The sequence below is a fragment of the Eutrigla gurnardus genome (assembly GCF_963514095.1).
Source record: "Eutrigla gurnardus genome assembly, chromosome: 14".
In the NCBI taxonomy this organism is placed as follows: domain Eukaryota; kingdom Metazoa; phylum Chordata; class Actinopteri; order Perciformes; family Triglidae; genus Eutrigla; species Eutrigla gurnardus.
The window spans coordinates 7,905,261-7,929,532 of record NC_139937.1 but is presented as its reverse complement, the minus strand read 5'-3'; the positions used below and the strand labels follow the sequence as shown (position 1 = coordinate 7,929,532).

The 24,272-nt window shown below is 39.8% G+C and overlaps 2 protein-coding genes and 1 long non-coding RNA gene across 5 annotated transcripts in view; 2 read left to right on the top strand and 1 right to left on the bottom strand.

Annotated features, from left to right (window-relative positions):
* Window positions 1-4,901: 4,901 nt before the first annotated feature.
* LOC311024197 (protein NDRG1-like) lies at window positions 4,902-9,196 on the top strand. The gene is made up of 12 exons (XM_084026500.1): window positions 4,902-5,119; window positions 5,314-5,419; window positions 5,854-5,974; window positions 6,099-6,161; window positions 6,278-6,338; window positions 6,688-6,774; window positions 6,940-6,996; window positions 7,099-7,265; window positions 7,447-7,546; window positions 7,781-7,816; window positions 7,922-7,973; window positions 8,125-9,196. Exons 1-12 carry the CDS (start codon window positions 5,069-5,071, stop codon window positions 8,352-8,354), a joined length of 1,131 nt encoding a protein of 376 aa, XP_083882626.1. The 5' UTR covers window positions 4,902-5,068; the 3' UTR covers window positions 8,355-9,196.
* A 2,832-nt stretch (window positions 9,197-12,028) lies between these two features.
* LOC311024572 (focal adhesion kinase 1-like) overlaps window positions 12,029-24,272 on the top strand; it is a 60,096-nt gene continuing 47,852 nt past the window's right edge. For 2 of the 3 annotated variants that reach the window (XM_084027031.1, XM_084027028.1), the window contains exons 1-2: window positions 13,982-14,114; window positions 19,861-19,887. In XM_084027031.1, the coding sequence (XP_083883157.1) occupies window positions 14,078-14,114; window positions 19,861-19,887 (64 nt within the window). In that variant the 5' untranslated portion in view covers window positions 13,982-14,077. Of the gene's footprint in view, window positions 12,334-13,981; window positions 14,115-19,860; window positions 19,888-24,272 lie in introns of those variants that run through there. The other variant, XM_084027033.1, reaches the window with a different exon arrangement.
* On the bottom strand, window positions 20,575-21,758 carry LOC311024152. Its single transcript, XR_014598276.1, has 3 exons — window positions 21,734-21,758; window positions 21,394-21,559; window positions 20,575-21,205 (listed from the first exon to the last, which is right to left on the bottom strand). It is a non-coding gene; the product is annotated as an uncharacterized lncRNA (long non-coding RNA).

Below are 24,272 nucleotides of genomic sequence, written 5' to 3'. Positions count from 1 at the left end.
GGATGAAAATTGTAATCTGAAAAGTAACTAAAACTGTCACACAGATGTAATGGAGTAAAAAGTACATGTGATATTTGCCTCTGAGATGTAGTAGATGTTAGTAGAAGTACATAAAAGGGAAATTCTCAAGTAAAATACAAGTACCTCAAATTTGTTCTTACTTTGTACTTACATTACATACTGCTAGTACTACTGCTACTACAGTAATGTCTTTTATCTTACAAAGCAATCACAGTTGGTAATTCCTTGTTAATTGTCCTTCGTTAGCTGCAATCTTCTCAGAAATAAGGTTAATCTTTGATAAATCCACCCCTGACTACTGACATCCATATACGTTTCCGTGTCATTCAGTCCTGATGAATGACTGAAATGGTGTTGAACCATGTTGATATATACGATTACACAGTGCATCGCCTCCCCAGGACTAGTTTGTAATTCTGTCCCTCAGGCACACAGTGTGAAATACTCTGTAATCCCCAGAGCAACTAAAAAGAAACTGGATATGAAAAGGAAGCAGTTTTATATTTATTTCATTTTCAAGTCGATTTTAATTATTTCTAAATAGTGCACAATCGGACAACGTTTGATCACAGGTTTATCATAGGGGATGTGCCATTGCTGCAGGTGCATCGTGATGACAGCCTCTCATTGGCCAGGAGGATGTGGTGGTGGAGAAGCAGCAATACGGTGCTTGTTAGAGCAAATTATATTTCAGGGGCTTCCTACTTTGAGTCATGCTAATGTTATGAAGTTCAGCTAGATTACTTGAGGAAACAAATGACTGTGTGTCAGTGTCACAACAGCATATCAGTTTGTAGTCACTGCAGTACACCTGGTTGCAGGTGGACGGGTCTCTGAAGGTCCCTATATGATACCAGACAAGACAAGACAATATGATACCATGCAATACAATGCAGTGTAAATAGATGTAAGACATTATTATTATTTATATCAATGGTTCCCATCCTAGGTGCAAGGAAATAAATCAGAAGAGTCACATAACCATTACCAAGATAGGAAACCAAAAAAAACAACATCTATCGTAGGAAAAATTACATACATCTTTAATATTTTCTATTTATTTTACATGTGAATCATTTAAGGCCTCTTAAACAAAATCAAATAAAACAAAAAAAAAAGTTGAAAACCTCTGGGGAGATTTAATGGATCAAATGTTTGAGCCTAAAATCCACGGCAAAACTCCTACTCGGCCTCAATCCACGTATTCTAGCCAGATCATGACAATAGACATGCTGTACCCTCGCTGATCATACCATACAAGATAGTGTGGAAAAGGCCTGTGTTCGTGTACATTGACACACACACACACACACACACACACACATACACAGGTTGAGAGAAAATCCTACACATACAAAATAACACGCCCACACACACAAGCAACAACAAACACACACACACACACACGCACACACACACACACACACACACAGACACGCACACACAGTCAAGCATGTGGCAAGCGGCAGCAGCTGCTGTGTGTATAATTAGAGTGTTTTGAAAGCTGAGAGTTGGCCAGCAGGACTTTCACCTGCAGACTGAAGAGTTACCATGACAACCAGCTGTCAGCATGACAATATACTTTACTGTACCAGCTACATTATATGTATAATGTATTCTGTCTCTCACACGGCACAGACAATAACCCACGAGCAGGAGACCTGGGAAGTTGCTTATCAACACTTGTGAGTGAAGGATCACTTCACCGCACGCCCAGATTTCTGGCTTTCCATCTCACCGTCCATCCCGTCTGGTTTGAAACAGACACACCCAGATTCAAAACAGATCCAAGTGACTTCCTTTAATATCTTGTTGAATGTTGTTAATGTCAGACTATCAAATTCAAGCTGTGTGGAAGTGCCAAGTACAAAGTAATTTATCACAGTTCAGCAGCTGCTTACACACTTGTTTTCATTTCTGCAACAAAATGCTTCTCACAAACACCATTTCAATGACTCTTTCAAAGCAGCAACAGCACTAGTTTGTACAAAACAGTACTTTGTATACTATACTATATTTGTAATTTTCACATACAGGATTCTGTGAACGTTTGTTCCAGTCCAGTTTATCTCCTCATTATTTCAATGGACACAAAAATACAAAGAGGTCAGAAAAATCAATAGAATGTGTTACTGTATGTACAGTTACTGAAAGAAAAATAAGAACAGTAATACTAATAACACATTTTATTGTAAGGGATGATGGACAGTTTATCGATCCCGTCTTCTGTCTGTACACTTATAATAAAAAATACATTTTATTTATAGGCGCCTTTCTTAGCACTCAAGGACAGCATACAATAGAATACAATCAAAGAGATAAAAAACAAGATAAAAGACAAAAATAAAAACAATGGAAAAGTCATCCCTGGTCCCCTTCTTTTTTCTCTTCCTCCTCCTCCTCCTCTTCCTCCTCCTCCTCCTCTCATTCTCACTGCTTCAACTTAGACCGATTAATGTTCAATGAGGGTTTAAGGGAATTCATGTGTGATTGTTGCATGTATAGGTTTTCCCAATGATCGTAAGAGATTTCCTTCTTGAATGTGTGTGTCGAATGTAACTGTGTTATATTTTGCAAGAAGTGTGTTGCAAACAAAGTGCGAAGCAGAAAATGTGTTGTTTTTTTAGTGCCTTTGTTTAAAGCGGTTCCAAACAGGTTTGATGCTTTTCTCTAAGCCCGAAGGTTAGTCAGGTGAAAAACAAAGCAAGGTGTTGACATTCTGACCCTCGTCATGCTGCCAGGAGAAGAGCTGCATCAAGAAAGCCGACATTCTATCTCCATCTAGTGGAAATGACACAAAGGTGCTGCTGCAAGCCTGAGTGATGCTGGAATCTGACACACTATATTTATTGAAAAGGAACATTTTTAGATTAATTTCAGCTTCAAATGGCTATTTAATGAGGGTGAGGTTTGTAAAAAGTACTTTCAGTGTTAACATTTGACTACATGCATAACTTCCTAACAGCAGAGGTTTTTGGTGATAACTGATGTAGGCTGCATTATCCTGAGAGACGACACATGTTCTATGAAACATACAAAAATCTGATCATGCAGCATGACGGGGACAATCTCTTAGGTGTGTTGTAGGCTCCACCTAAGGCCTTTTGACATGTCACAGTAAAATAACCGGTTTAATAGATCAATTTAACTGTCAGAATGCATACTGTAAAGAATGTGATCAAATGGCAGTATTTCTTTCATTAAATAGCAATTCTGATCTTAATCGAATTGGCTGAAATTCCATGTGCAGACAGAAAAATATGGATGGAATTATTGAAAGCACACACAAAATATGGGCCAGTGGTCAACGGTGAAATAGGCTAGCAGGTCAAAGCTTAGTCAGGGTTAGGACGATGTTAAAATGGCTTCAGGCTGAGTCGGACCCATCTGCTGTCTTCTGCTCTTCAGCCACCGCTAAATGGATTAAACCTGCTGCACACACAGCTCCCATCTAGCTGTGTGTGCGTGTGTTCAAGGCAGTGGTGGCATTACGTCTTTTTAAAGAAGGTGGTCACGGCGCAGTCTGCTGTGTTTCCGCTCAGCCAGCTGTTACCGTCTGCAGTTTCATCCTCCTGCTGCTGGCTAGACCCCAATCCCACGTCTTAATACATTTTAGGGAGTCTAGGGAATATTATTTTATGCCAGTGAGAAGAACTGTTGTACATGCAAAGTTAGTCCCAATGATGAGGATTCAGTGTTTTTGATCAGGGCTACACGGCTGAGGGGATAGCACTCATTCATTAACCCACCCTGATTTTCTGCAGATAATCCCTAAACCTTTGATCCACTGCCTTCATAAGGGAAACATCATTTAATTTCAAGCAATTTAATTTCCCTGGACAATGCTTAGATGTGTGTTTACTCTACCTAATAGCACACTATCTTAATACATCTGTAGATAAAAGAGAAAGTAGTAGTCAATCATCAGCCACACACTTGATACGGCTTTAGCTGTAAATCAAGGCTTCATGTTTTATTTTGTTTGAATTGTATAGAAAACATTGGAAACCATGACAAATAACTACACAAACCCATTTATTTTTAGTTATCAACTATGACATTCAATGATACACTCAGACTATTATTTCTATTGAAGAATGTTTCCATATCATAGACTATTGAATTCAATTAAAAAAAAAGGTAAAAATTAAGTTAGAAACAAGTAAAAGAGTAGGCCTACAAGGTTAGACTAGCATTAAAACACTTGTAGGATGTTGGATTAAATAGTGCTGAGTAAGAGCAAGCCAAAATGAAGCTAATGTGCTAGTTTGTGGAGGGTCAAGGTTAACGGAACTGCAAGGAGCTGAATGTTGTCGCTGTGAGGAACAGATGGTACGCTCAGATTAGACAGCTGACCTGCCCACAGCTTGGCTGAACGTCTTGTGATTCCACTGACAGAACAAAATAACAAGCTTTACCTGTGATTTTAATGTATGTTCCCATCAGTTAAGTTTATTACTGATGCATTTAGTTAGATTAATGTATCTTTGTAACAGTAGTTTGGTTGTTTGATTGTTCTGGTCGTCAGTAGATTTGACTTGTTGCCCGTGTGACGTAAGAAGACATTATTCAAAGCTGATTTTAAGAGAAAATAAGTTTGATAAGTGTATAGAAGCAAATTTCATGAGTATCTATCGTGACAGCTGGATATCAAACTATCTCAAGATGCATGACACCTTCACAGTGTGTTTTGTTCATGTAAGATGTCCTCCTTAATTCCCTGTAGAAAGCCAGCGCTGTCTCTGGGGGAATGCAGCAGCCTGGGGTCAGATTAAATCAGTAAGCGGCCAGTTGGCCACGTGTGAGCCAGGATGGAGTTAGAGCTTAGAGACAGATCAGTGTGGGAGGGTATATAAACCAGCTCAAACAAACAGTCTGCACACACATACAAAGTGCTGTAGCTCTGAGGTTGCCTGGCGACACAAGAAAGGAGAAAAAGTAATTAGCTTCAATCTTGACGTGACATCAAAGATCAACGCAGGACATCTGTTCTGCCTCTGCTGCACATCACTTTATCTCCATCGTGGATTACTCTGCATCAGCAGCCATGGTACTGGAGGAGAACGAGCCTGACTGCGTCTTTGAGCCCCACATCACTGTGAGTATCCCAGAGGGCTTAACTTAGCCTTGCAGCTAGACTCAATGCTACAAGTGTAATCCTTGTGCAAAGTTGAATGACTTTTACCTCGACAGCAGTACTTGGTTTCAGATCAAACGTGTGAATCTTCAGCCACACGCAAGCAGCAGCATCTATGAACTATCTGGATGTTTGATTGAATCTGTTTGTTGTAGGAGGAGCACGTAGAGACTCACTATGGGAACGTCCACTGCATCATGACAGGAACTCCCAGGGCAAACCACCCCGTCCTCCTGACATTTCATGAAGTTGGACTGAACCGTAAGTCCCTGCAATAGCATGGCATTTGTAATGTTTGTAACCTGTGTACAGATATACGTGGAGATGGTAATCCCTGCTGTAAAAGGGATTGATACCTTAATATAAATTAAGATTTTTACAACATCGTTTTGTTTATCTCAGCTAAGCTGAAAACTAGATTTCCTCTGGATTTGTATCTGAAAAAAATACAGCTTGCTGGTCCATTATGTAAAACCACAAACCACGTTTGCATAGATGAATCAAATCCACTTTTTCTTGTATTTTATATCCTCACATTTTATATCTAACATTTTGAATAATCTGTATTTCAATTCCCTCTATAAACACTAATCTGATATATGTATTATTTCTTATTTTCTTGCGTAATGTTTTCTGGTATTTTTATCACTTCACTTTAACCATGTTTACATATTTTTTGTCCTTCCTTCTCATAGACAAGTCGTGTTTTGAGAGGCTGTTCAATCATGAGGATATGCAGGAAATCATCAGACATTTACCTGTTTGTCATGTTGAAGCACCAGGACAACACGAGGGAGCCAAAACTCTGCATGCTGCGTCAGTACACTGTCTTTATTAGCGTACTCTTTATTTGCATTTAATGCAGTAATTCTATTGTTATTCTATTAAATTGAGTGAATCCCACACCTGCTGATGGTTATGTTGACTTTTGACCCCTCAGATATACCTACCCTTCCATGGACCAGCTGTCTGAAGCACTGCCTGCTGTCCTCAAACACTTTGGGTGAGTTAATCTGACACTTAACAAATATTTCTTAGTTGGCCATTTCATTAAAGGTCAGAATATAATAACGGCTCACAAGGATTTACCTCAGTTTTGACCTCTTGACTGCTTTGCAGGTTGAAGAGGGTGATTGGAATGGGAGTTGGAGCTGGAGCCTACATCCTGTCGAAGTTCGCTGTGAGTTCAAATCTCGTCTCTAAATCCCATTTGAAGTTGACACAGACAGAGAGAGAGAACGTAGTTTGACACCTAATTTGACAAAATATTAAGTTGAAATCTTCACTTAGCACAGTTCTGAGTGTACATGTGGGGCATATATGCAAATCAGATGTATGCCAATTATTTCTCAGATCCTTCCTATGCAAAGCAACACCAATACAATATGAATGTCCCCTAAGACGAGTGGAATTTATAAACGTACTCCAAAACTAAAGGAGAGAACTGCTGAATTAAAACAGGCATTTAAGTGTAAATGAGTGGTTGAAGTCGTATCTCTAATCTTCCTTCTGTGTTTGCGTGTGTGCAGCTGAACCACCCAGATATGGTGGACGGTTTGGTTCTGATCAACATCAACCCCAACGCTGAAGGACTAATGGATTCTGTTGCAAGCAAGGTGAGCAGTGTGTGCTGTGGTTCCCCGCCCGGCGTATTAAATAAGATCACTTTAAATCAATACACCCTGTATTGATGAATATCAGCTTGTGTTTGTCTCTCTGTGAGATGTAAAAATATCTGAATGTAGCTGAATGTGTGAATCGTGTGTATGTTTTGTATATAGCTCACCGAATGGACCCACACGCTCCCCGACTCAGTCATCACACATTTGTTTGGAAAGGTACTTTTCAGGCTTATTCAGTTGGCACGATAAGTGGAAACATCTTTTTAAATAAAAAACCTTGACTATCAAATATCAAGTACTGCCTCACTGATTTTGCAGGATGAGATCGAGACCAACCATGACCTCATAGCTACGTACCGTCACCACATCACGACAACCATGAACCAGTCCAACGTGAGCCAGTTCTTCCGCTCCTACAACAACCGCAATGCTCTGGAGGTGGAGAGGCCTGTTCCTGGAGGAAACATCAATGCCAGGACGTTCAAGTGAGTACAAACGTTGACCCTTAAAGATGGCTTACAGCATTTTCTAAATGAATAGTCTGTTATTTTTTCTTCTCATGGTTATAATGCCGTTGTTCATGGCAAGAAGTAGAAAGCATCGTCATTGCATGCAGAGTGTCTGACTGTTTCCGCCTGCCTCACCTGCCTGTCTGTTGCTCTACAGGTGCTCCACTCTGCTGGTTGTGGGAGATAATTCTCCAGCTGTGGAGGCTGTGGTCGACTGCAACTCTAAACTCGACCCCACCAAGACCACACTGCTCAAGGTAACCGAAGCACTGATTGACAAAATGAAGCAAACAACCAAATAATTCATGTTTTAAAAAGTGAGCAAACCTTGGGCAACACATAGTCAAGGCTGTAAACCTGGCAAGAACTATTAGTGATCGCTTATTGTCACATAACGACTTTTAATTAATTCAACTGAAAGCCCATTAGCCTAACACCAGATATAGATTTTAAAGCAGCCTACAACTGACCTTTGCACTTTGCTCCTCCAGATGGCGGACTGTGGAGGACTTCCTCAGGTGGACCAGGTAGGCTTTGACATTTTAATTAGCTATATTGCTGGCAATATTGTGGAATCTGCACTCCCGATTGGTTGGAAATATATTCAGTACTTTTCATCTTTCTCTCAACAGCCAGCCAAAGTGATTGAAGCCTTGAAATACTTCATCCAGGGCATGGGATACTGTAAGTCACTATTATGTAACCCTCAACTATCTTGGTTATCCTCTAATATTTCGCATTACAACATGTATAAATACTGTAGGTTGAACAAATATTGTGGAAAACATTGATTGAGGCTCATGCAGAAACAAACTCATCTCTCCACGTGCTCCAGTGTCCAGTGCCAGCATGACCAGGCTTCGTTCACGGACGACCTCCAGCTCCAGCATCTCCTCCTTCGACGGCTCTCGGAGCCGCGCGCACACCAACGAGCTGCAGCGAGTCCGAACGCACTCGCGCGGCACCGAGGAGAAGCGCGCGCGCTCGCACACCGACGTCGCCATGGACTGCACTTCCCACAGCACCGCCCACTCCACGTCAAAGTCCGGCGAAGTGGCATGCTAAGCGCACTCCGCACTACATCGCATGCACTTTAATCAAAGCTTACCTCATCGTAGCTACCCAGACAGCTGCTCTCTGTCATGCCCTTTCATCTGCACTACAGCTGAGAGGTCACAGGTCAAACCTCCATGTGAGCTATCCTTCTGCATCTCTAGTCTTTCATCAATGTTACCACTTTTCCTGCTTCTCTCTTGATATTATTCTCTCCATCCTGCTTCTCTCACCTCTCTGAACTGTTACTGTATGTCTCTACCTCTGTAGCCTTCTTTACTATGTGCTTTTTTTCTGAGTGTCCCTGCTTATGTCCTTGTCTACTTTCCTTTATTTTATCTCCTCACTGATGATTGCTCTTCATCTGTCATAATATACACTACACAAGGAAATCATGAAAACTGAAACACATTCTATGTACTATGTAATGCAAATCTCAGGTGTGTATTCATGCAATTAATATAATTAAAATAAAGATACAGCATTTCAGTGTAAAAATTGGATGTTCATAACCAATGTGTATTGAAGATATGCAACTGTGACAGCTGTGTGTTTCACTGCAGGAATGTGTTATGGATATAAGATTTAGATCACAAATAGTTTGTTTGTTGTTTTAAATTGGACTGGCTTTGGGAATTTTGTGTAAAAATCAAGTCATATTATTATTGTACAGGAATATTACATTCAATTCAATCATTAAAACAGGTTACTTCATGTAGGTATCTTTTGTGCTATCAGTAATTAAACATTTTATTGTAAATAATGATCTAGCTGGTCCTCATTTATTGTAACTTATTGTGAACTAGTTGCTGTACGACTACAAAATGTTGGCTTTAAATGACAAAAACAACTACAAAATATTGTCCATAGAACTGCTATTCACAAATGTGGTTGATTGAATTGATTTGAATAAAAAAGACAACATTTTTTCCAGTTCTGCTGCTTTGATTATGAATTGATGTACTCTTTTTTAAATAAATATATATATATATATATATACCAAGGGTTGAAAGCTGGAACAGATGTGGAAGGTCAAGGCTAGCATGGTCCCCGTGGTAGTGGGGGCACTTGGGGCAGTAACCCCCAAACTGGGAAAGTGGCTCCAACAGATTCCAGGAACAACATCTGAAGCCTCAGTCCAGAAGAGTGCAGTCCTAGGAACAGCCAAGATACTGCGCAGAACCCTCAAACTCCCAGGACCCGAGGTTGAGGATGACACAGATACCACCCCACCAGGGGTGAGAAGGAGATTTATATATATATATATATATATATATATATATATATATATATATATATATATATATATATATATATATATATATAAATCTCCTTCTTCTGTGTTCATAGTGTACCTCTCAAATGTGTCCACTAGATGGAGCGATATAACCTCTTCTTGTTTCTCTTTCGCTCAGTCACGCAACACATTATGTAGCCAAACAGCAGCCTCTGATTGTTTTTTAACATTGCTCACCTGGAGCTAATATTAAATAGCAGTTTCTGATTGCCTTTTAATATTACTCACCTGGAGCTAATCATGATATCTCTTATGGTTCATATTAAGGTTTGTCTTTTTGCAGAGGGCTGGATTAAAATGTAATATAGGATCATAATTTGTTTCTAAATCCTGTTTTTCCATCACTGAGCATGGTCCCTCACATAGCCACGTAAAAAATTCGTCCTTTTATTTTTATTTGCTAATGACGATCCTGTTTTCATTTTTAGACACCTCTTGCCATAAATAGTATAATAGTGAAAACAAGAAATGGACAAAATAAAACTGGGAGTGTTTGACCAAATCATCCCAAACTGCTTTAATAGCACGCTTCCCCTTTTTTAATCTGGCAACTGATTGTTATGCTATGTCAGTGTGCCTCTATTTGTTTAAAGAATATTGAGAAGATGAATAAAAAGTTGAGAAATTTAAATTCCTATTTCCCCCTCGCCTCTGAAGCCAATAAAACTATTGCATAAAGCTGCATCTATGCGACACACAACATCCGCTATACAGTGGGGTTTTAACTACATAGAGTAAAAGGGGGGCTGTGATCTGCAAAAAGACTCAAGGTTGATTTACCCTTTCCTTTTTCACCTACTGTTTAATTACATTAATTTTACATGAAACATAATATGTTTTTCCCAACAGCTGCCAAGCTGTGTGACTGCCACAAATGTAAATGTGAGCTATGCTGCCGGCCCAGCAGTCACAGTGTATGACGCCATGAGTTTTAATCCAGCTAAGTGTCTCGCTCCCTTGTGCCATAATTTGCATCACTCTTCTGTTTGGATAAAAATAATCTTTGAAATGAGTGTGTGTCTGGCATTTGTGTGTGTGTGTGGATATTAGCTGCATGCATGAATGTACTGTATGTGTAGGCGGGACTCTGTGTGGGCCCGTCAGTAGATGGATTGTTTTGGGGCTGCGACTGTGAGACAGTGGAGACACACAGACCCGATGCAACACAATGGCATTCAGCATCAAAGTCATTATTTTGTTTGTGAGTGTGTGTGTGTGTGTGTGTGTGTGTGTGTGTGTGTGTGTGTATGTGTGTGTGCATGCACATGCATGTGTTTGGGGAGCATCTTTATTTCAAAGCTTCTTTTGTTTGGCTTACATTATGATTCTGTTATGAATAATGTATGACAGAAATCTCTAAAGAGTTCATTTAAACATGAGACACTCGCTCCAGCACGACACTGGGCTCTCCTATCTTGTGTTACCCATTACTTCACTGTGCTTTGGCATAGCTGCATCACAAACACACTAGACCCTGCAGGTTTCCATCCACTTTGGTAGACATTTGTGATTATGAGGTGGATTTGACGACTGCCCTTCCAGCTCAGTGATTAACCCGCCCAAAGTGGGTCTGAAAAGGGGAGATCAGTTTAATTTGAGCCTCAATCAGTAACAAATATCGCATAGTGAGATAATTACTATTTTGTTCATAAATGTTACCACCACTTTTATCTCCTTACCTACAGCAAGGCTGCTATGATCACTGATTGCAACTCAGTTTAGACAACTTTTTTAATCAACTCCATCCCAGATGAGGCAAAAATCCATTATTGTGTCGTTTATTGTGAAAGAACACTCACTCACTCTTCCCAAATACACACAAAACTAAAAAAGTAAAGTCAAAAAAATGAATTTCTCTGTAAGTGTAATGTGGTTTTGGTGTCCTATGGGTATTTATTTAATTTGTTCTGTGATCAGCATTGGTTTATTAGGATATTTCTGGCTTGTGGGTCAGTTGTGGACCCCTGGCTTTGTTCAAATTGATAGCAATTTATTCACAAAAAGCGATGATTAGATACAGAGTCCATCCATCGTCTACCGCTTATCCTGTATTCAGGGTCTGGATCCGATCCCAGCTGACATTAGGGTGAAGGGTACACCTGGACAGGATGCCAGTCTATCACAGGGTGATTATTAGATATTATAATATTATTTTCTGGTGTTGCTTAACTTGTTACAACAATACATACTAATTACCCACTGCTTAACAACTCAGTTATTGTCAATTTGACCACATACTGTAAAGTAATTTGAGAATATGGGGATTTTAATGAATGTAGAGCTTTACACACCATGACATCATTTGACAAGACACATGGGGGAGGGCACAGTGAAATCAGGGTTTTCACATTTACACATTTGGGGACCCTTGCAGTGTTGGACTGGACACGTAGGGCCCCTCTCCTCCTGTCAGTGAGCCCAGCCAGCTGCAGCCATGTTGGAAAAACTCAGGCTCCAGCGGCGGGGGCAGCAGCAGCGGTGCTAACAGCTAGCGTCAGTGGACACCGACTACCGGGCACGGCGCTGTTGAGGACAAAAACAGACAGGGAGAGGGGCTCATAACGGAGAGATACAGCCACCAAGCCGGCTCCGCTACCCGTGGGTTCATACATTTATAAAACCCAAACTTACCGGCTGGAAAAGGTGGACGGTGCTAAGGAGAGTAGGTGCGGCCGGGCTCCAGGGCTAAAGCGGGTGAGTATCGATCCTTCTGGAGGAGGGGGGCGGATTAAATGGGAATAGCCCACCGTTAGCCGAGTTAGCTTAGCATTAAAGGGGGGTTATACACACACGCACACAGACAATGGGGTTGACGCGAAGGTAATACGCGGGGGTGTGTTGATATGAACTTGTATCCAGATTAATGGTGAATTATCGTGGACTGAATGTGAAGAAATAGTGGTCGTTTTGACACCGCGGAGTCATTTGTATTCCTAACAGACAGACAGACAGTGGTGCAGTGGCCGAAAACACCCTCTCTGTTTTCTCCGGCTAGGTGCAAAGGTCCAAGCCGAGGAGGTTTTCTGTCATGCAGAGCAATAAAACATCCGTGTTTCCATGAATAACGTGTTGCTCAGACTGAGACTGATTGTTGAAAGCAACGGTTTTGAGACAAAGGGGGGGCAGGTCGTACTAACCTGTACGTCTCAAGTGCTTTTGAGTTGCTTGCTTTGCCTTGTCAACCACAATACTGTACACACACTTATTACTGTGTGCTAGGCCGAGCGACATGTATTCATATTTGAACCGGGCACAAATCACCCCCCTTTGCAGGCTTGTTGGGATTTAAAGTATTTTGGATGCAATGTCAACATTTACAGAACTAAACGTGGTGAGGGATACTGGTGCCCAGCAGCTCAGTGCATGTGATTTTGCGAGTTTTTCTTTTTGGGTTTCAGTGGTTTTGGGAGTCAAAGCTGCCCTGTCATGCCTTCTACAGATTTCCGTCCCTTTTCCCATCTTGTTTCCTGCCTTTATGTGTCTGTTGCCCCATATTATCTCCCCTTGCTGTCAAGGACCCCAAAAGTCCTCAAATATTTTCACAAGGTTGTGGACAAAAAAACAACAACAATGTTTGACATTGAATGGCAACTGGCTGAGAACATATTAAAATTAAACTTGAATACAAGCCTGCCAAGGCTGGTATGGGTTAACTTTCAAGTAAATAAACTCACAATGAGATTAAATTCTATGAACGATGGAGCATCTACTTTCAGCCATTCCTGGAAAAGCGCTATCACAGCATTTAAAGAAGTCCGTACCTTTCCAATGGATCACTCCACACTGTAAATATTATTGAAAGCCCAGTCAGTGTTTGCTAGATTGCATAGCAGATATACAAAAACCTGACTCGTGGATATCAGTAATGTCGTACTATCTGTCTTTGCACGTGTGATTCAAGTTGAAGTGACTGTTTATTGTGTACATATGAATCGTCTTTCTCACTTCAATTACATTTGCCGGGAGATATCATCATGCACTTGTTATTCACACAACCGATGAAGGAGGGCTCTCATTCTGCTGTGGCTTTGTTTCTCTTCTGCCTCTGTCTCTCCTCCTTGCCTTCTCTCCCATTACTTCCACTAATCTGAAGAGGCAGGGATGTGGAAAGAAACATTGAGGATGTTGGATCAATCTTTACACTCGTCTGTTTGCAGCAAGGAAAAGATAAAGCTGAGAGACAGAGTAGTGGATAAGATGGCAAGCGAAGTAGCGGGGAAGACGATTAGAAATGAGAGCTTAGGAGAAGGAGGCAGCTGTTTGGAAATGAAACCCGGCCCCCAGGTGTGTCAGTCTGAAACAATCAGTGGGTGGGTGTTTTCCCTCTCCTATAAGTGACAGCATACAGTACAACTAGGAAGTGGAGAGGCAGAAAAGGAACACATACAGACGTCTGCGATTTAGCAGAGGTTCGGTCCTCTGTGTAGCGACTGCCAACATGCAGTTCTGGGATTTCCTGGGCTGCACCAATGGAGGTATGAACATACAGTCATACTTATGGCTTGGGAAACGTGTTGGGCTGTGAGTGGTGTATGGGTGGACTAGTGTATGGGTGCTCTGTGCTCGGCAGGTAGAGGGGGAATGGTAGGCTGAGGGCTGGAAAGGAATTTGTGCTGCTCACCGCTGTGCAAGCAGTTGCATGTGAAAACCTCACAAACAGGTAGAGTGTGGAGCACAAACAACGACGCTGAAGGCTCTGTTTTTCTTTTGATAAACCTGGTTGGTTGAATCTTAAAACATATTTGACAAACAAATAAATTGGCATGAATCATTTGTATCTGTTGCCCTTCAGGATTTTGTTTGCTAGGCTGGCCTTAACGAAACATGTGAAATTAAATGTACTGTCCATATGGAGTATTCATTATTTTTCACTTGTTTACCTGCCATTTGTTTCTGTTATATGATTGGTGGACAATTTTAAATTATGTAATGGAAAATTGCATTTCTGGTATTTCTATGACTGTTTTAACTTACATTATATTGTATTCCTATAATAACTACTTTAACTAACATGATTTAAACACTATCTGGACTCTTGTCTGTGTGCCTGACATGCTCTGTTCCACCAACGTAAAGATGGAGGATAACAACGACAGCTACCACTGCACTTATTACTATTGCTCCACTATTGCAATTGTCACACAATGCAAAAGACTGACGGCTGTGATTTAACAACCTGTCTATTCATAGGAAGCGTTTGATTATAGGTAAGATGAGCTTTGAATGTACCATCCTCATAGTATTCTGTTTTTTGTGTTCCCTCACCAGTTATTTTTTAAAGTCATCATGCAAATCTACGCCTGCTTTCACACAAGCAGAAAAGGTGTATATTTTACATTCAGATTTGTCTGTTGTTTACCACATGGTGAAGCTACTTGTAATTAGACCTTCTTGACTCTTTTGGGGCAAAGCTGGTCAGACCTACATCACAAAGAGTTAAACATCAGATTTCTGTTTCTGTGTAAACGCAACTGAACTACCACAGGCTACAGCTATCAAATATCACTTTTCTTGTCCATAGGGCTATACGTAAGAAGTGCTACTGACAGCTGCTGTTAGTGAACAATTTAAAAGAAAAAAAGACACATCTGACAATTGATACGTCGTAGAGGATGTGTAAGATGTGTTAAAAGGTAAACAGCTCTGGCTTTAATAACCATGTTAACAAACCCACATTAATGTCTACTCAGTTGAATACAGATAGTCCTCAGAAATAGTGTTTGTGTCTGTTATAGTAAGCATATAAAAACTTAACTAATCTTAATCTATCAAGTATGTAAAAGCCTTATGACCTCAGTTAAGTTGTGTTGTCTGGTGTGTTGCATCTATTGTGGTTTGTTTATTGTGCTGTATTGAATTCCGGGACAGTTCTACCTCGAACACCCATCCTGTGCCCCGGGCCATGTTTTCTGCTATTGCATAAATGGCCATAGCTCAGATACCTGATGGGTTGTGTCATATTCTTTCAATGCTAGATCTTGATTTTATTATATACCGGTTGAGTCCATGTTTGTTAGAGCTTTACTTTTTTCATATAGCACAGTGGCAGGCTGTCTGTTAAGACCAGTGAAAGTATGACTAGAAGCATGTGCTCCTGCTGTGTCATCATCAGCATTCCCTGTTTGCATCCATAGCTCACTGTTTGCTCCGAACTTATTCAGTGTGTTCAGCAGCAGTCCCTGTCAGATACTGTGATTTTTAAATAACTTGTACTACACCTCATGGAAAATATTAATTTGCTATTTCCTATATCTGACGTATACCTTTAGGCTGGGCAACATGGAAAAGATCAGTATCACAATAATTAGATCACCTGCCTCTTAAATCCATATATAGCACTGGTGTGAATGTCAGGTTTTCTGGTAGTTGATATTCAACACTGGGCTGCATGATAATGGGAAGTCAAACTCAGCATTTCAGAGATCAATATGGGGTAAATCTGACTAATACAAATAACAATGATTGCCGTTAATTGATGAATATCAATATTGTCCAGATCTAACCTCCCTTTTATCCATATTGTTTTTGATGGATCAACACCTTTCCTTAGCTTGCATTTTACTATATTTAGCATTTTCTCAGAACTGCATCTAAAAGTTGTGATAAGGGCAGAAGCAGCCCTTTTTAAACAGCTGATATATATTACCAGTGTGGATAAACATGAGCAGGTCTGGGTTCATTTAAAATTGGACTGATGTTTACACTTATGAGGTTGTTTAAGTGTGCTGATGCAAAATCAAGTGAACCGTAAGTGATTTGAAAGCTAAAAAAAGACATATTAATCCACGGCGGGACAACTCTGGCAGTTAAATGTTAGCCTATATCAAAGTTGTTTGAATCTTTTCTCTGTTAGTACCAGAACTTATTTTTTTTATATCTGACAGCAATCGCAATGTTTCTTAGTAGCTTACATTGAGAAATATTTGTATAAAAACATACAGCGAAAACATAGTGTGTAATATCTGAATCCTCAGTTCCTGAAAGGAGATGTTACGCTTCTGACGCCAGAGACACAGTGGTGTGGATCAATATCTTTGTGAATGTCTGAATGTTAACTTTGGTGCAGTGCACTGCACACTGATGTAGAGCCAAGAAACTGCCTGTAGAAAAGGCTTGTTTGTGTAAAGAAATTGTCATTGTATATAATGAAACTAATACATCAGTGAATTCAGATGAGAACAACAGGACATTAAGGGGGAGACTGAGTGCATGCTGGAGTCCTGCCCTTTAAAACGATTGACTTTAAACAACACCTAAAACATTTACTGTTCAAATAATGCAACTCACAAACAAATCATTGAGTTGTTCTGTGTCATTATTAATTTGATATACACTTCATAACATTTCATTGAAATAGGAAAGCTAACAGGGTTGGGATCTTATAGCTGGTCCCAAATACCTGGTTTTAAGAGAGAAGTATGTGGTTCTGTGTATTTGTTGTTTAGAGTAAAATAAAAAAGGTGAATGATATTGAGCTGTAGATGAACAGATGTGAGGGATTTTACAAACTTTGTTAAGGATGTATACTATGTGCCGCTGAACTCTTTATCCCATGAAACTGAGCATGCAGCTTCATTTGCTTGTGCATACATAGTGTAAGCAAATCAACCTTCAGGATGGACAAATGAATGAACAAAATGTTTTGGTGACATCAGCCCATCTAACTGCTGCCAAAATACAAAAATACTGATTGATACCAGAGCCCTGGCTAGAATCAGACCATTCTCTGTCTTACTTACTTATCTCTGCAGTTGTCTCAATACTACAATTTTGTTTTTATTACTACTTAAAATGACAGCTACTTCATTAAAACTGTAGCTGCTGCCGTGGTGACTTTATTCTACACTTGATGTTGCTCAGTTGTACTCCGTGTATTCCGACTGCCGATCCGCACAGAGCGGCTGCAAAAAGGCTGTTGTTGTTTTCTTGATGAGAACGGAGTTGTGCAATTCCGTTAGCATGGTGGCAACCATAGCGTAGCCTCTGTGGTTTACAGCCAGAGGCAATAGTTTTCTACTTTTGAGTGGGAGAGGGAATGGGAAAAGGCTGAGAGCGTGAGGGGGGAACTGTGATAGAGTGGGAGGGAGAAGCTCTGTGGAGTGTTTATGCACGTGAAAAAATGTTTTAAGCGGCTCTAGTGACAGATGCTTCAGTACGGTTTTAATAACAGGTTCTAGTGTTTGTTATTTGTGCATGTGAAAGATTAACGTTGGGTTTTAAGCTAGGTAATTTCTAGCAACATTGAGAAAATGTCTCAGAGGTTTGTTTGAAACCAGAAAAGGCAAATGTCTTTAATAAAATCTGTACGTGAGATGATGTGCATGCTATCGAATATACACTGGCACAGGCAGCTGTATTTGGAAAATGTGTGGGCAATATTTCAGGGCAATACTGTTTCAACATTCTATTCATAAGTATATTTTCAACACCATTTCAATACATGCTTAAGCCCTTTTCTACTGAATGCACTGCCAGTCCTGGCTCCAGAGTGTGTCACTGCCTTAATGTTACATTCATCACGAGGGAATTTTACACTCAATTTTACACATTGATGGAGAGGGAGAATATTGCCAGGATTGGTGTTGTATTGCTTTTTGTTAATAGCATCCTACTTGTAGCCAAACGTTTTTGGATATAACTCTGCCAGGAACAAATTGGATTATGTGATTATAGGAAATTATGTGAAGAGTCGGAACACACACTAAGCAGCAGCGAGTCAAACCAAGCAAAATGTAAAAACCCAAATGTTACATATAGTTGTATATTATTGTGAAATTGCCCTAAACTGTGTCCCAATTCTTTACTACATTTGTGTCCTTGCCTGATTATGAGTTCGTACTTTGTTTGCACGAGAAAAGTCAGTAAAGTAAAGAGATGTCAGTGTTGATACTAAATTTACTTGATTTCAGAATATGCTATACTGATAGATTGTAGTGACTCATGCATAATGGAAACTAAAGGGCCATTGTGTAGCATTTCGGGGAAACTACTAGCAGCAATTAAATATAATATTCATGACTTTGTTTTTAGAAGTGTATAATCACCTGAAATTAAGAATCGTTGCGTTTCATTATCTCAAAATGAGCCCTTCACATCTAGTCACGCCCATTCCGGTGAGCCCCCTTAATTCAGGAAAAATATGTACATCCGTCAACGGCGAGAGACAAATCATTTTTATTCCATTTGAACAGCAAGTCATAAAAGTTGCTTTGTGGTATGGTTGTCATAATATAATTTAGTTTTTGCATCATATTGCTAATTTTGGTGTCATTTTTATGTGAGATTGTAAAGAGTGAAACGTTTCGGGTGAGTAGAAGGTGACATGAAAGTGGTTATGAAACAGATTTGAGAGTTGAATGAGGCCAGTGGGTGAAGTTATTACAGTATTGCAACAGAGCAGATAATATATTCTGCCAAGTCATGATTCTCACCTCGCTCCGACTGTCTGGAATGTAGCTCATATTAAATCCTCCTGCTGCATTAGAGCTGCTGCACAGTCACTGGTTGGTCAGTGCTGACATGTTAACCAGTGGATGTGCTTAGTTTTATTAGATATTGACTCCCGTCAGTCAAATAAACATTGCATTCAATTGGACAGTTGGACTTTCCAAGAAATGAAAGTCCTCTTTGCTCTTTGATATATTTGTTGGATAAAATCCTTTGTCATTCAGTTAACAGCAAATTAATTAGGATCATTTTGATATTTAATTAAGAGAAGCTTATGAAATTGGAGTTAAGGTGGAATACAATTTATATGAAGTAGCTTGATATCATACATACAGGTAGATGCAAGTTATCTGCATGTATGTGAGACAAATCTGTGCCTATCAAGTGTTTGATAATTGAAGGTTGGTTAGCAGTTGAATGGACACCTAATTGCAAAAAGGTCAGGGTCAAGAAGAAACCCCACATTCTTGTTGACCCATATAGAGTAGATGTCAGGTTTAAGTCACTGCAGTTTGTGGGGTCTTAAAACCATCAGAAACAAGCTGAAAAATGTCTCGTTGTACTATAGGATGTCAGAATAGTGATTTTAAATCTTCATTTCTATAGAAAATAGTTGTAAAAGAATGATACATATTCTTTTGAGATTTTGGTGCTCATATGTGCCACCAGTTCAGCTCCGCCCACAAATTACACTGTTTATACAAACCCAAAAAAGTCCATGTAAGTAAATGTTTTTCTCTCTCTCTCCTTTCCCCTCACCTTTTTTTCTTTCAGATATTTCCAGAATATCATACTACAGTGGTGAGTAATAATTGATTTTCTTTTAAATACAGGCGATATTAACATCTACTACTAAATGATTAGTGCACAATGCATACCTGTAGGTTTGTGTGTGCAGTGTGTATGAATTATTGCATCAAACTTGCATTGTAGAGGTTACCTTGCACCTTTATCAAATAAAATGTTTTGTTTTTGATCAGAATTTGGTGCCTGACATGAACAGACATAATCTAAACCAGTCAATGGAAATGACCGTGGTTCTTTCAATTTGCTTTATTTTGGGGTAAGAGAAATCCACCTTTCAATTTGATCTTTTACGAAGCATGATGTTCTTTGGTTTTAGTCTTGATTCACACCTGTCATTACCTAGCAGAGCAAAAATAATTTCATAGGTATAGATAAGACATTCAATGGCCCTTCGCACACGTGTCTCTCTCTATGGCTGTTGCTAGGTAACGGTTGATCTTATGTTTTCAAGAAGCATCCTGTATACTTGAAACTGAGAACTTGTCATTCCTGCAAAGGACAGAATCATAATTTACATTTCTTGACCCTAACTTTAGCAAGCCTCCAGTAGGAGACGTATTGCCAAAATTGAGGTTAAGATTAAGACTGACCTAAATGTATAATGAGATGAGATGATGCACTGCAAAATTTTACGCTGTGAATTCACAATAAATTATTGGATAAATTTTGCATGACTTTCACAGTAAGGATTACAACAATATATTGTAAATTAAGTCACAGCAATTTACTGTGATTTCAGTATTGTGATATTACAATGCATTGTTGTAAAAGCACAACTGTATACTGTAACTTTACAGCTTCTATGGCAACGCAATTACTGTGATATTACAGTACATTACTGGGGAATTACAACCTTTTGCTGTACATCATTACAACAAGGCCCTGTACTTTTACTGTGAATTCACAATAAATTATTGGATAAATTTTGCATGACTTTCACGGTAAGGATTACAGCAATTTACTGTGATTTCAGTCTTGTGATATTACAATGCATTGTTGTAAAAGAACAAACAACTCTGAGGTAAAGTCAATGTTAGCCCAATGGCATATTTATTAACAAATAAATATTTTTCAACATACAGCAAATGTCAAGAAATTCAAGAATACAAGAAATTCAACTTCCTAGTCAAACTTTCCAAAGCAATCTTAAAATGCAGATAAATTGTGCAGAAACTTGCGAGTGAACTACCTGTCTCACTATGATGGCCACTCAAAGTCAATAGGTTTCCTCAAAAGGGCGTTTGCATGAGGGTTCATTGTTGTCCGCTTCTTGGTCTTTGAGCCTCTTCCAGGATTGATGCCCAGGAAGCACCTGTTAATAAGCAAAGATAGTTTCAGTTTTAAATAGATTTATGGATGAGTTCGCGAGATCAGGATGGTCTCACCAGGCTAGCCTCAGGTACCTCCATTGTCAGCAATTTAGAACTCAAGATAATCATTGAGTTGGAAGCCTGTACTATAATGTGAATTACAAGGTTAAAAGAGATCTTTATACAATACCTTTGAATGAACTCCAGCGTCGCCGATCCAGCAGCAGGATACTCGAGGTTGAAGACTGAATAGCTGCTGAAGAAAGCAGCTACTCCGTGTAAAAACAAAGGGTGTGGGCCCATCACGACATGTCCCTCGATGGATATCAGCCATCCAGAGGGCTTCATCATGTCACCTGAAAATGAATAGATACAACATCATGTGTTATGAGCACTTTGAGATCTGCTTCAGATACAAAGGGCTATACAAATGTAATTTGTTATCATTATTTATTGTGGTGATGTAGATTTCTAGAATCAAAACAAAATACTGAGTTAGAAATGTTGATACTAGATCCAAGTAACATTACCTTGAATGATCAAGCAGGAGGTGCTAGGGCATTCTGGAGTACTGATGTCCACAGCAGTGGCACATGGCTGTAACATAGTAACACACAATAGCATGGATTTAACATTAAAGGATAAATATTGTTCATTGGTCAGAGGTAGTAAATCATACAAGGTAATAAATGGCGTCTAATGTAATCACTCATTTTACATTTTAAATATTTGAATAAAAAATCTTTACATTTCAAGGATGCGTCAGGTGGTAGAGCTGATGGGTCAGGTGGTAGAGCTGATGGGTCAGCTGGTAGAGCTGATGGGTCAGGTTGGTAGAGCTGGTGGTATAGGCCCAGCAGCCTGCAGGTAGGACCTCTGCTTCCTAAACATGAATTTGCAGTCCTGTGTGTTTTCTGTAGCAGTCAGGCACCCCACACTAGTAATAATAGGGGGCATTAGTATGCTGTTTTGTGTGCTGAACGAAGTTATACACATTCTCATACACATGCTCACATCCAACCAATTTACAGTGGAACATTGTGGTGCATTTTAACTCGTCACCTACCTGATCTATTTACCTGATAGCCTGACACTGAACAGGATGGTTAGCCTGGCCATCTGATGACCTGGAAAAAAGAAAAAGGAGAAATTACACAAAGGCAACCAACAATATGAATTTCAGTTTGAATGCAGATTATGATCATGAGTATGTTGTAAAAAACATGATCTGTACATAAATGTAATGGACATTTTTGGAGTTACATCACCTGTGTACGGCAATATTATCCCTAGCTGAAACTTGACCAAGAGCAAAAGCGTTTTTGCAGAATAGTAGCCTATCCATGCATGGCGAGCAGCTGGTCTATGTGGAATATCTCTAACGATGCAGGGAGCCGCTATATTCCCCATAGACTAGCTAGTCATTAGCCTGCTTAGATCGGCTATCGTTCGGCAAAACCGCTTTTGCTCTGGAGTCAAAAACGAACGCGAAAGTAAGTGAAAAAGTTCGTGCTTAATGTCGCTACGTGTACTCTACAGTGCGTTATGTTCGGCCACGTAGCCCCGGTTTGATATGAAGCTGAACTGGAGGATGCGGGTGTATTGTTAGCTTCGGCTAACACGGGTAACCCACTGTCTCGGTGCGGAAAGACCACTCACGAGAGGAGAATAGTGACGGCGACGTTACGCTAATATGCAGCAAAACACTTCCATGTACCCCCGCACACGCTAACCCAGAACAGACCAGCCCCGCGAGCGAACATGACGACAACAGTACCAGTAACAGTCCGGAACGAAAAGACATCCGAGTGGAAACAACGGCCCGCTACGGACCAGTTCGGCTTCAAATCAAACCTGGGCTACATGGTCTAACCATATAACACACTGAAAAGTACACGTAGCGACATTAAACACGAACTTCTTCACTTTCTTTCCCGTTCGTTTTCCTTCTTATTTCTCTCTCGTCTTATTGTTCTTATCTCACGTAGCAAATCGTTGCTAATCGTGCTAGCAGCCGTTTGCTAGCTAGTATTATTACTACTGCTATTAGCAAATGCTGTGAGATAACGTTCAACAATTTCGGGCACTTGCTAACAAAATATGAACTGTGTCATGCGAATAACGTTCATGTGAAAGTAAATATTATCATCATATTAAATAACATGGGTGTAAGTGCTGCAAACAGAGTTATCCATGCTGCTCACCTTCTCCATTCAGCCGGGATGAGAAGAGGGAAACCGCCGCGTCTTCAGTTCAAACCAAGTTCGGTTATGTCATGTGACTTCCCAGGATAGTTCAATACAGTATTTCACTGTTGAATGCTGTGAAATCCTTGCATTTTTTTACTGTGTTGCTGTGATATTACAAATCTTGTTGTGATATAACAGGGGTTTTTTGATTGCAGGATTTTACTGTAACATTAGAGTTAGATGCTGTAAAATCCAAAGATACTGTAGTTTTTACAGGTATTCATTGGGATATTACAGGGGAACTAAATTACAACAAGTTACTGTAAAATAATACTGTTAATTATTGTGAAATGCTGGTAATTTCTAACAGTGTGGTTTCTAACTTTGCCAGAAAGTAACTGTAGCATGGCATGCAGTGTGCAGATGGGGTAAACTTAACATCTGTGGGCCATAACAGCACTGGGAATACTAAGTCCTGCTGATATGGATCACAGGTTCATCTGGGCTCACAACTTGGCTGTGGCATTTAAGCACCGCTTGTGGTTTAATTCCAGTAAATCAATAAAGATGTAGGCTACGTGAGTGATTTAAAAAAAAAGTGGACTAATTCTATTAATTTATAAGATGAACAGAATCCAAAACCCTGTAATTATTTAGTGTCAAACAGTGAAATGCATGTTTCAGTGTCAGAGTCGAGTGAGGCCTGGTGAAATTGTCTTTTTGTGTACATGTTTTATTGGTGCTGAGGTCAATTTATGGTATTATCAATTTGCTGCTTATTATCAATTCATTAAATGTATGTTGTGGATCCTAGCATTTCATTACCGGTAAACATGTTTCTTGTTGAGAATGTCAAAAAAGTATAACATACACTATGTTT

What these genes read in the sequence shown, in the direction of transcription:
- LOC311024197 (XM_084026500.1), top strand. Translation starts at nt 5,069, where the DNA reads ATGGTACTGGAGGAGAACGAGCCTGACTGCGTCTTTGAGCCCCACATC. An exon ending in TGGATTCTGTTGCAAGCAAG is followed by an intron (nt 6,775 to 6,939) that starts GTGAGCAGTGTG and finishes TTTTGTATATAG; the next exon opens with CTCACCGAATGGACCCACAC. An exon ending in CATCCAGGGCATGGGATACT is followed by an intron (nt 7,974 to 8,124) that starts GTAAGTCACTAT and finishes CACGTGCTCCAG; the next exon opens with TGTCCAGTGCCAGCATGACC.